General features: G+C 46.9%; 1 protein-coding gene across 7 annotated transcripts in view; it reads left to right on the top strand.

Annotated features, from left to right (window-relative positions):
* The first annotated feature begins 11,000 nt into the window (after positions 1-11,000).
* ATXN7L1 (ataxin 7 like 1) overlaps positions 11,001-12,304 on the top strand; it is a 234,206-nt gene continuing 232,902 nt past the window's right edge. For all 7 annotated transcript variants that reach the window (XM_087861173.1, XM_087861176.1, XM_087861177.1 and 4 more), the window contains exons 1-2: positions 11,001-11,220; positions 11,734-11,802. In XM_087861173.1, the coding sequence (XP_087717299.1) occupies positions 11,040-11,220; positions 11,734-11,802 (250 nt within the window). In that variant the 5' untranslated portion in view covers positions 11,001-11,039. The remainder of the gene's footprint in view (positions 11,221-11,733; positions 11,803-12,304) is intronic.

Genomic DNA, 12,304 nt, shown 5'->3' with positions numbered 1-12,304 from the left:
CTATTCATGTCCTCCCCCCCCCCCTTCCCAGCCCAGCTCAAATTTCTCCAGTGTCCTGAGCCCTCCGCTGCTGTGGCAGCAACCCTGGCCTGCTCGGGCACCAACGACCTTTGTCACCTGCACATCGGAACAGCACCTTCTCAAGGCCTATCCTGTTCTCCAATCACTGACTACACACATGTCTTCCTCCCTGGCCAAAGTAACTACTATGCCACCTGGCACGGGGCCAGGCCAGGCCAGTCTGTCAACCTCTCTTATTCTAATTATAAAACAAGGGTTGCAATTCCTTTATATACCCCGCCTCCCACCCAAAATTGAGTATTTATTAGGCATGAGAAAAGACCATTTTTTTTTTGCTTAGCCAGAGTCTGTGAATGCCAAGGTGTTTGCATAGGTGGAAAAATTAAAGCCTTCTCAACGGAGGCAATGGGTGAGGCCTTTCCCCCCTAAAAGCACCATGAAATGGCACACACTAAAGATTTAGAACAAAGCTGGAACAGAGAGTAGTGTCTGTGTGTTATAAAGATGGTTACGTTGCTACAAGGGACGAAAGCTCAGACAGGCTCTGTTAACACATGGGATACGATCACTCCCACCTGACAATATTTTACTTGGATTTGATGCTCCCTGTATGGGGCCTACATGGAGCTTGTCAGCTGATCGATGCTCCAACATTTGCCCTCGCCCTCCTAGGAGTCCGGCACCTGCCATTCCTTGGCATTGATTACACACTAGGAGACATACATTGCTAAATCAATCGTGGGTCAATCCATAATTGAAACGATACTCTGCACCTCCTGCTGCCAAATTTATAAACTGATATACATGTCAATGTTTCTTCCTCCAAGCCAAGCTTAGGATGACTTAAACCGTAACAGAAGTATGAACAACCAAATTTAGATAGCAAGATTGTTCTATTTATTCCATCACGCAAGGCACTCTATTTCCCACACAGCTCCCAGCTGAACTGCTAACATACAAAGAGTCATCAATAACCCCCTTCTTTTCTGCTAGTCCATCTAGCACTTCCATGAGCATTAGGGAGAGGCACACTTTCTTGAAGAAACTTTACTTCTGTTAGAAAATCGCTTCATGGTCCTGATTGTTAGAACAAACCGCTTTCTTGCCATCTGCCTAGAAAATTATCACAATAAATCTGTGTCTGTCCTGTGAATGGCGCTCTCTGAAAAGTGGCACAGTTGTGCAGTGCACAACTTGTGCAATGGCCGAGGCCCGGTGTTTGATAACTTTGGAATATAAGAAACCAGAGGGAGGGCGCTGTGCTTTACTTCCTCTCTGTGCCTCACTTTTATCATCCATAACTTGGGAATAATAAGAGCTATCTAGCATGGGGGTCTTAGCACTGATCAACTTTCCCATTAGAGTAGGTAAGCCATGGTCTGTAAGGGATTCCGAGACAAAGAGGCGACCACATTACTTGACTATTGTGTAAGAACTATATCCATTTGCTTTGATTCTACAAATTCATCCAATAACATAATTTGGCTTTCATATACTGAAAGGGAAAGGACCTTGGGTTTAACTCGTAGTGATGGATGATGGGTCTCACAGCCCTGCCACATTCTTACTGGGTTTCTGTGTGAGGAAAGAAGCCCAAAATGACAAAGAAGTTGCTGGGGGTTAGGTGTTCATTCTCTGGAAATGAAAAAGAAAGAAAGAAAACTGGAAATGAGTTGTCCTATATCAGGGGTTCTGGATCCTAGAGCTATGATTTGGGGCTGGATAAATCGTCCCGTGCATCTAACAGCAGGATATTTACCAGCATCACCGGCCTCTACCTGCTAGATGCCAGTTGTATACCCCACCCCTAGTCAGGACAACCAGAAATGTCTCCAGCCATTGCCAAATAGCCTTGGAGTGAGGATGGGAGACAGCAAAATCATCCCTGGTTGAGAAACACTGGTCTACATGAAAATGTAAATTTATAGCCTTAGTATCATTCTTGGGACGTCGTCATCTATGAATAAGCTGGCCTCCAGACAGCAAAGATCTGGGCTTTACTCTAAGTTCTGCAGCGATTGTATTATGAGCTTAAAGACACCAGGCTTCTATTTCCTGTCCTATAAATAATAACCCAAACTCTAGCCTCCCATTTTCAGGATTTTCTCCTTTTGAAAATATCGGGCTGGGGCTGGAAGAAAGGCATTAGGGACTGCTGGGGGCTGCCCCCTGCTCACTTTGTGTCTGGCCACCTCCTGGGGTCCGGTGACTGCCATCTTCTCTAGACGAGTGGTGCTGCTACCACACAGGGCTGGCAAGAAGTAAAGCTAGCAAGTTGCAGCCTTACGTCTATGGCTCCCATACAGGTGTAAGCCCCTGACTCGAATTACCTCAACGCCACTACCTAAGACCAGGCCATTTAGAACCTTGAGGGAAGCAAAAGAAAAGACAACACAGAAAGCCTTATGACTAGTTAGTGGGTTTAAAGATTCCTGACTCGTAGCTAGGTCATCCCAGAAGGGGTCCCCTATTGGATGCTACTTGGCCCAGCTCCTGGCCCACAAGAGGCTCTTACCTGCCTGCTCCCCAAACAGGGGGAGCTCAGCCCTCATCCCAGGTCCTCTCCCTCCCTCTGCTCCAGCCTCTTGTGCTCATGGCTCCTTCTCACCCTGGGATGACTGACAGATGGGAATATCCCCATAGAGTCTCAACTATTAACCACAAGGTTTGGCCTTTTCAGATAGTTGGGAGGACAATCTCTAGAACAATTCATTTTCCTAAGTCTGAGATATTTGGTTTGGAAAATCATCTTGGGGGAGGCTTTCCCCAAGAATCCAAGCTGGCTGTAGTCTTTGGGCCCAAGCTTTATGCTACCCATGAAATGGGCATGAGGTCAGGTTTCCAATGATCTTCCTCACATGGCCCGGTCTCCATCATGAGATGTCCCCATGACAACTGTTTAACAATGACACCTAGAACACACTTCTCAGGAATAAAAAATACTTCCCAAGAGATAGAGTGCTGTGGTCTGAATGACTGTGTCCCACCGCAAATTGATACGGTTGAAATCCTACTCCTGAAGGTGATGGTGTCAGGAGTAGGGCCTTTGGGGCCTAGGGGGGAAGAGTGGGTCATGAAGGTGGAACCCTTATCAAAGAGACCCTAGAGAGCTAGCCTGCCCCTTCCACCATGTGGGGACATGGTAAAAAGGTGCCATCTATGAACCAAGAAACCCTCACTGAACGCTCCATTTTCCAATGCCATGGTCCCAGACTTCCGGCTTCCAGAATTGTGAGAAAGACATTTCTGTTGTATATAAGCCCTTCAGTCTGTGGTAATTTGTTACAGCAACCCAAGCAGACCAAGACAGGATTCTCAATCCATAGTGGAAAAGAAACGTTTTTTTCCCAACACACCAGCAAAACATATTATAAAACAAGAGCAATTAAAACTGTGGAATAGTATGGAAAAGACAGGCCAAGCCATGGAACAGAAAAGAGAGCTCAGAAACAGACCCATGTATTTGGGAAGTGAGTATAAGACTGATCTCTATGGAAAGAAAGGCTAAGCTATTTAATATATGCCTGGGGAAAAGTGGTAACTGGGAAAAAATCAAAAATTAAATTTTTACCTTACATCATTAACCAAGAATAATCTAAGAGCTAAATGTAAAAACAAAAAGCTGTAAAGCATAAAGAAAAAAATACAAGAAAATATTTTGTGACCTTGGGGGAAGAGAAGTTCTTCTTAAGCAAGACACAAAACACAAAAAGCCTCAAGGAAAAATCTAATACACCTGACTACAACCAAATGAAAAAAAAAATGTGTATAGAAAAGATGCTACACACAAGGTTAAAAGAAGAGAAGCATCAAGCTGGAAAATGACATTATTTTCAAACAGACAAGAGCTCTCAATCTAGAACGTATAGAGAATTCCTAAGAATCAATAAAAAGATCTGAGAATGCCAATAAGAAATCAACAACACGTACTAACAGCAATTTACAGAGTGAAAATACAATGGACATAAGAACAAATGCTCAAAAATATACCAGAAATGAGGGAAGTGCAAATTAAATAAGAGATGTTTTTACCCTAAGATTGGCAAAATTAAAATGTTTGAAAACGTTGGGTAGGAATTAGGGCGTGAGGCAATGGGCCCATTCGTATGCTGCTAGTGCGAGCATCAGTCAGTCAGCGACTTCAGAAGACAATTTGGCAGAACTATGAAAATTTAAAATGCACATACCCAGCAATTCTACTTTTGGGTAGAAATACTCCCTCATGTGCCCAGGAAGCAGATCTAAAAATAAAGATGTTGACCACTCTGTTTTCCAGAAAACAAGAAAGCTCAATGTCTATCACTAGGACAACAGACAGGCTCCAGAACGTTTTGTGGAATAGTATGCAGCAGTTTAAAAGGAGGTATGTCCGCATATAATGACGTGCAATTGCATGCGTGAAAAAAGAAAATTGCTGCAGAAAAATATGCACGAAATGGTCTGTTGCACCTGTCAGTCTTGTTTAATAAGCTCATGCAAGGGTTCTCTCCCTGCCAGGGAGAAGACACGTCTCTCCACAAAAGGTTGCTGTTCATGTTCAAAAGAAAACAGGAGCACACATGAGGCAATATCATCTATGCCTGTGATGCTAAATAGAGACAGTAGATAAGTGTATAGAGAATGGTTTGGAAACTGCCTTCAGATCTGGGAGTATGGGAGCAATCCGGGGGCAGGGACGTGTCCATGTTTGAAGGAAATACTCAAAGGGAATTTCCCTCTTATCACTACCATTTTACTATCTCATGGGAACACATTCGTAAGTATTTCTTGGAATACACTATTCAATTTTTTTTTTTTTTTTTTACAAAAGACAATAAACTGTTTTTGGAGGGAGTAAGTAATTTGCAGAGACCCCACTCGGCTTACTATTAAGACAACTATTTACATGGCCGTGCAAAAGCAGTTTTGCCTCCAAGCACACTTTGGATTTTGCAGTTCCTCAGCAGAACAGAAAAGTCTTGTAGGGCCTTCCCCAGAACAAAGGGATATACACCCTGCCCTGAAGTCCACGTCAAATGAAGTTTCAGGCAGAAGACTGTTGACAGAAGTCTCCACCAACTGATGCGGGACAGCAGGCCCATATGAAGGAACAGGACCTTTGGTTTCCTTTCTAAGTAGAAGAATGGTCAGAAGCAACCACAGGAGCCCTCCTAGCATCAGAGAGCCAGCCCGTTTCTGACTGGCCAGTGTTGTCTACACAATGCGTTGCAGCTAAAGTAATAATCATAGCAAACGTTTACAGGGGTCCACTGTGCTCCAGGCCCTAGGCTGGGGGCTCCATACCCAGAATCTCACTCCATCCTCACAATGATCTGAAGCGAAGAGCCTTGGTACCCATTTAACAGATAGTGAAACTGAGGTTGGGCTCAATTAAGAAAGGTTCTCAAGCAAATGACTGAAGAGCAATTCTCATTGACCATGTGCCGATCTCAAACCCGTACTCACCCTGCACTGCCTCCCCAGCTATATGAACGGGTGAGTTTGGTGGGGGAGGGGGAGCTTTGCTCCAATTAATAAGTGCACACGTCTTAAGTTTATCTATATTTATATTTAGGTGAAGGGCCAAAAGTGATTTCTATAACAATGCCAAGGAGACGCTATCTTTTCTCCTATCTGACTCCTGAAGAAGAGCAATGGACAGAAACGGGGCAGGCTCTGCCACACTCAGGGGAACAGTGACCTCCTCAGCCTGCAGCAGCAAGGGGTTCTGGGGAGCCCTAAGAGATTAAAGCCCCAGATGAGTCAGCCAGGGCTGTCAAGGCAGCTGTCCCTCAATACCACGCATTCCCGTTTTACACCTTTCTGCCAAAGTCAGAATGCAAATTGCATATTTTTGTAGTTCTGTTTATTACTAGAGTCCCTGTCTACTTAGACCAGACACAAGGCTAGGGCCTTATACTGAAACCAATAACCCAATGCCTGGAATTCCTATTTTCTTTCCTACCTCCGTTGCTACTGGGGGTCTTTTCTCCCGGTCCTCTTTGATCCCGCGACATGTGAGGGGCAGGGAAGAGGCAGGCAACCTTGTCTAACAAGGCCAGGGAGACAGCACACCTGCCTTCCAGATGCTAAAAGGTAACAACGTATGTAACAAATTTCCCCCCCAATTACAATGTTCAGAGAGAGGGGGTTCGGGAAATAAATTTAGAGAGAAGAGTGGCAGATGGGATAGATGGATTCAATTAAGACAAAGAACATCAAACAATTCCAGGGATGCCTCATTCTAATGGAATGTCATTTTCTCCTCGTCGCCTCCAGGGAGCTCCCAACAACAGTCTAGGTAGGAAGTAGGGTGCACACACAGCGCCTCGACCCCAGCAGGAGCTTAATATCCTCAAATGAGAGAGCTAATATTACCTCTTCTCTTCTTTTCAATAATGAGGTAAAACAGCGCATGAATCAGACTAAGTGAATGCAGGCTGTGTATTAGATGCACATCTCTCCAGAACCAGGTGTTATTCAGATTAAATAGGTATTTTCCACTGCCATGTCTGTGGAACTGATTTCTTTATTTGGTCTATGCAAGAGTCTCCTTTTTAATTAAATCAACCCCTGTTATTTTTCTAAGACAGATAATAAAACAATAAAAATATTTACATCCCTTTTATCTTCCCAAACATTAATCATGAAGGGAAGAAGGTGTTATACCTTTGCTAGACAGTTTTATCACATAGACATTATACTAATACGCTTTAAATGACTGTTTTGCGGGTCAATTTATACCTGTTAAGAAGGTATAAGATTCTTGTTGCCACTAACAATATTTGTAACTCTCTATTACCAAAAAGAATTCAAGTCTGCAATAAATTTGCCATATGTATAGTTGATAAGTAAGTACAGACGTGTTTATAATACTACATATGCACCATGTTGACCCAAATACTACTGTCGATTGACCTCAATTTTCATCTGAATTCAGTGTAAAAGTCTAGTAGTATGATGAGCAATGCTTCCTTCCTTCTCTGGCTCCCGGTGGTATAATTTAATTGACAGCCATGTGATCCAGTTACTAAGTCATAGGTGGGTTCCAGTTTCACATAGTTGGTATTATTATCTCTATGGTCGGTGGAGACACTGGGCAAGGCTGAGGGTGGAAACCGCAATTATACTCCAGAAGTCTAACTGCAGTCATGTATACGCGTTCTGATTACCAGTTAAACAGGCAGTGTATCTAACGTCTGTCTTATAGAGATGCTAAACCACTTCTAGGTTCCAGCCCATACTTTACTATGTTACAAACTAAAATGCTCCCAGCTAGAAGGGAATAATATTTAGGCTGTCACACCAGCTTCAGGGTGCTGTGTAAAAGTAATCTCTACTTGTGGGACGTGGCTGGGGGCATAAACTAATAGGAAAATATTGTACCACTGCCTTGTTTCTCTGAGACTGAGGTGACCTGACTCCTTTGGTTTTGGGGTGGTTTAAAATGGCTCCTGAGAGAGGAGAATTTTCTGGAAGCACCGAACCACTGGGCTTGAGTCCCTTCGTCACTTTACTTTCCATACACCTCAAGGATGGCAGGGTCGTAAGGGCACCAGTGTGATAGCATCACCATCAGCAAAGACTTGTTTCCAACAGTTACATCATGACCTTGTCACTGGTGAATTCTTTCCATAAAGTAGTGATTTGAGTTTACATAGCAAAAACTTGATAAAGGTAAATTACAAAACTCAGCATGTGGGAGACACTAGAGTAAACCAGTCCCACCAAGCTGGCAAGAATGATACACAATTCATAGGAGGCTCAAATGAGGACCAAGGAACATTGCTCAGACAACGTTGCTTTGTTATCTACGCACTTTATATGCAAATCATTCTGTATTAGTTATGTATTCTTATGTAACAAGTTATGCCAGAATTTTAACAACTTAAACAACAAACACCAATTATCTCACAGTTTCGGAGGGTCAGGAATCCAGGCGTGACTTAACTGGGTGCCTCTGGCCCAAGGTTTCTCACACACGTGGGCCAGGGCTGTGGTCGTCTCCAGGCTCCACTGGAGAAAAATATGTTTCCAAACTCATTCACATGGCTATTGACAGGATTCAGCACCTCATGGACTGTTGGACCAAAGGCTCAGTTCCTCACTGACTGTTGGCCAGAGACCTCCCCCGATTCCTTGCCACCTGTGCCTCTCCATAGGGTAGCTCACAAGATGGCAGGGCGCTTCATTAGAGCTAGCCAGTGAGAGCAAGCGTGAACAAGAGAGAAGCCATAGTCTTTTTGTGACCTAACCTCAGAAGTGACATCCCATTCGTTTTGCTATATTCTGTTTGTTAGTGGCAAGCCCCTGGGTCCAGCCCACACTGGAGGGGAGGGGATCACACAAGTGCATGAATACTAGGATGTGGGAATCATTGGCATCATCTTAGAGGCTGTCTACCACATCTTCCCTTGCACGCACAATAGAGAAATAAATACAAAAAAGTGAAAGGAAAATCAGAAAGCAGCAGGGGAAGGGGAAATGTTCCAGGATCTAATTACCTAGGCCTCTGAGCTCTCTCTCTCCCCAAATCCAGCCATACAACATACCCTCCAATGAGGGGCTCTCTTCACAGAGTCTTTCATACCTGTCCCCTCCTCTCCACCTGCACGGGACACCAGAGTTCGTTTGGCCTTCATTTCCTCACACCACAAATACTGCAGCACTACTTCTAACCTGCTTCCATATCCAAGAAGTCCTGGGCACCACACCTTTCTAAGTCACACTTTCTACTTACCCTTATACACCAGAAAGCTCCACTGTCAAACAAAACCCAAACTCTTTAGGTTGCCATTCAGTGCCTTCCATAATTTGACCAGACCTGACTATACTTCCAAAACCCCAATAATAACCCACCATCCCAGGTAAACCACAACCCCCCAAACACCATGCTTGCGCTCAGCTTGAAGCCTCCATTAATACCATCAATCCCCTTCCCTTGGCAAGACCAGTCTTCACCTTACGATGATAAATCCTCCCCAAGCTCTAAGGTGCAGAGCAAATCCTATCTTCTCTGTGACACATTTTCTGATCATTCTAAACTAGAGTTCAGTTCCTCTTATGATTAGGCATAGCTCTGAGAGACCAGACCATTCATTGCCCTGCCAGTCACTGTGCACTTGTCTTGTTTTTCCAAGGAGCTGATAAGTTTCACACCTTCCTTCTTCCATAGAGACCACCAGACTGTAACTCCACATGGGGCTAGGTCTCGTTTGCCTTACTCTGTGGAAAGCACTAGTCCATGACAGGCAATATTTGTTGAAAAGATGGAGGATGGATGGATGGATGGATGGATGGATGGATGGATGGATGGATATTTGGAAGGATGTGTCAAGCACAGTGTCTAGCATATCCTAAGAGGTCAAAAAGTAATAAATCTTTGTTAATACCACCAATTCTTAAAATGAGAATTCTCCACTCACTGGCATCTTAGCCACTTAGTGGTTCCTAGGTAGAAACCCTTCCTAAGACAGAAGAGGCAAATCAGACTCGTCCAGGTCTGATGAAACACAAGCCCATTCACACAAACATCACAACCGAAGACCAATCCATAGCTCTTTCTCCATTGCTCATCCTAACACTGGCTTTGAGGTTCAGGATGCCAAGTGCAGGGTCATTAGAATAGATGGCATAGCCAGGACAGAACTCAGTCAGTACGGAGCAACTTCAAATCAGTGCGCTTCAGCCAAGGGAGCAGAAACAAAAGTGCAAAGAATCAAAAGGGTACTGGGGAAAATGAAAAATATATCGATTGTGGGGGAGTGTCTGTATATTTTAGCTCATTCTTAGTAAACAAAGGATTCAAAGAGTGAAAACCAGAAAGAGATACCAGACCTTTTAAGGTCTTTGTTGCCTACCCCTAGGGAGAGGAGAAATCTCAATTAAAGCATCAAACATCCAAAATTCAGAGAAAATCTAACTCTTCCTTTCTAGCTGGCTAGAGCAGTTCCGCCTGGAGTGCATGCTCCCAGGAGTCAGTTTCCTGGCCATAGGTTGCAGGCGCTAATGCGGGCCACCCTCGAATCCCGGCAGGGAGCTCTGGAAACTGCTCCAGGGGCTTTTCCGTGCGGTGAAGGTGCTCTCCCGCTATCGTGATCGTGGAGCAAGGTCTGCGCAGTGTTTGCCGGAGAACCCGAGACACGCAGCGCGCGGAGCATGGGGGCGGAGGGTGGGCACCGCGGCCCTGAGTTTGGAGCTTTGCAATGTCCCGCAGCCTGACTGAGCTGGGTAGGCAACTGCCCTCGCCCCCAACTCACCTGCATTTTAGAACCACTTCCATCTACCCATGGGTCTCAGCTCCCAAAGGCATCCGCGGAATCCTCCACGGTCCCAAGGTCCACCGGGACAGGAAAGAAAGGGAGAAGGGAACGGTGGCTGGGAGGAGAGGTCATCGCCAGGGTCCCTCCTGGCTTGGGATGCTCGTAGAGGGAAAACCCTGCCCGGCTCCTCCCCACTGGGCCGCCGGGGGTCTCGGCGGGGGGCGCCTCACCGTGGACGACAGGGAGCCGACGAGGGAAGGACACGCTGGAAGGGCTGCGTGCAAAAAAACTTTCCGTCGTCTGGCGGCCACTCTGAGGGGAAGACCTCCCCGCCTACGGCCCCGGGTCGTGCCTCTCCCCGGCCAGCCCCCCAAGCCCCCGCCCCGCCCGCACGGCTCGCCCCGCACGCCCCGCACGCTCCGGCCCCTCGCACACGGGCTCGGGCCGCCGGGCGCAGGGGGCGGCGGTGGCGACGGCGCCACAGCATCTCCGCGCCCGCGCGCGCCGCAGCCTCCCGGCCCCGGCACGCGGCGCTGGCCCGGCGCGCTGCCCCTCCCCCGGCGCGCGGGCGCGCGGAGAGCTGCGGGCGCCTCTCTGCTGCCTCTGGCGGCCGCGCACCGCCGGCCGAACCCAGCCGGCCCCGGGCGCCGAGCGCCGGCTCCGGCTCCGGCTCCTCCTCCTCTCTCTCTCTCCCCTCCTCCGCCGCCTCCCCGCTCCCTCCTCCCGTCCCTCCCTCCCTCCCCCTTTCAGAGCACTCAATGTCGGAACGTTCCGAAGATGACGTCGGAGCGTTCTCGAATCCCGTGTCTCTCGGCTGCTGCTGCCGAAGGAACAGGGAAAAAGCAACAAGAAGGAAGAGCAATGGCGACACTGGATCGCAAAGTGCCCAGTCCGGAGGCGTTTCTGGGCAAACCCTGGTCCTCCTGGATCGACGCCGCCAAATTACACTGCTCCGACAGTAAGAACCCCACCGCCTCCTCCTCCTTTTATTATCCTGTAACCTTTCCATTCACCTAGAGCCACTGGGAAAAAGTGTGTGTGTGAGAGAGAGAGTGGCCCCCGGTGTCCTCCATGCTTCTCCCTCTCTCTCTAAATAAATACACACAGAGACAGATCATCAATGCACAGAGAGAGGCCCTGCTGCCAGGGCTGGCTGTCTGTCTGTCTTTGCCCGGCTCCCCGTGGCAGCCCGTGGGGTGGGCTTTCACAGCCCCACGGTGTATCTGTTTAAAAGGCTACTCTGTTGCTGCTTGCATAGTTTTTTTGGTACCTATCTGGGCCAGGTAGATGGCAATCCGGACTTGGGAGAAAATGTTGCATTGTCAATTTTTGAAATATTTTCACGTACAGTATTTATATCTATCTGTTTGCAAATAAACACTCTCCCTCCCCCCCCCTTGACTTTGGCTTTCCCCCCCTTTTTGATATTTTTTTACTCATTTTCTTTTCTCCTTTTCTTTCTCATCTGCAGATGTAGATTTAGAAGAGGCTGGAAAAGAGGGTGGAAAAAGCAGGGAGGTTATGAGGCTTAATAAAGAAGGTAAGTGGAGCTACTGGCATTTTAGTGTTAGCATGTGTGGCAGAATCTTCGCAGGATTTCGACTATAATGTGAATTGTTCTGCTGGGTACAGAGTGACTAAGGCTTGTCAAAAATCGAGCACGCCCAGGTGACTACTGCTTCATGTTAACTTCTTTCAAAGTATAAATACAACTTGGGTGGGGGGAAGGGGGGAGACTATGGAAGGCAGAAGTTTACAGCACTTAAGCCGGAGTCCACGTTTGGACCTTCTGATGCATATCTGCTTTGGAGCATCATTGCCAAATGGTCGAGGGTGGGGGGAGGGGGTTGAAATCTCTGAAATGGGGAGCGGGGCTCCCTTCACCAGCATCCCAGCCCTCAGTGTGGGTAAATACACAACAGTTTCATGAGCCCCACATGGTCAGTCATTCCAGCAGCTACTTCTCCTTCTGCACTGAAAACCATTGTACATGGCAGACCTTTGCAGCAAGTTCCATTCGGCCCACTTTGTGTTTGGTCACA

This window comes from Ursus americanus, chromosome 3 (assembly GCF_024610735.1).
Source record: "Ursus americanus isolate L20-20 chromosome 3, mUrsAme1.1.p, whole genome shotgun sequence".
Taxonomy (NCBI): domain Eukaryota; kingdom Metazoa; phylum Chordata; class Mammalia; order Carnivora; family Ursidae; genus Ursus; species Ursus americanus.
The sequence above is the reverse complement of the archived record's forward strand: the minus strand, read 5'-3'. Positions and strand labels throughout refer to the sequence as shown.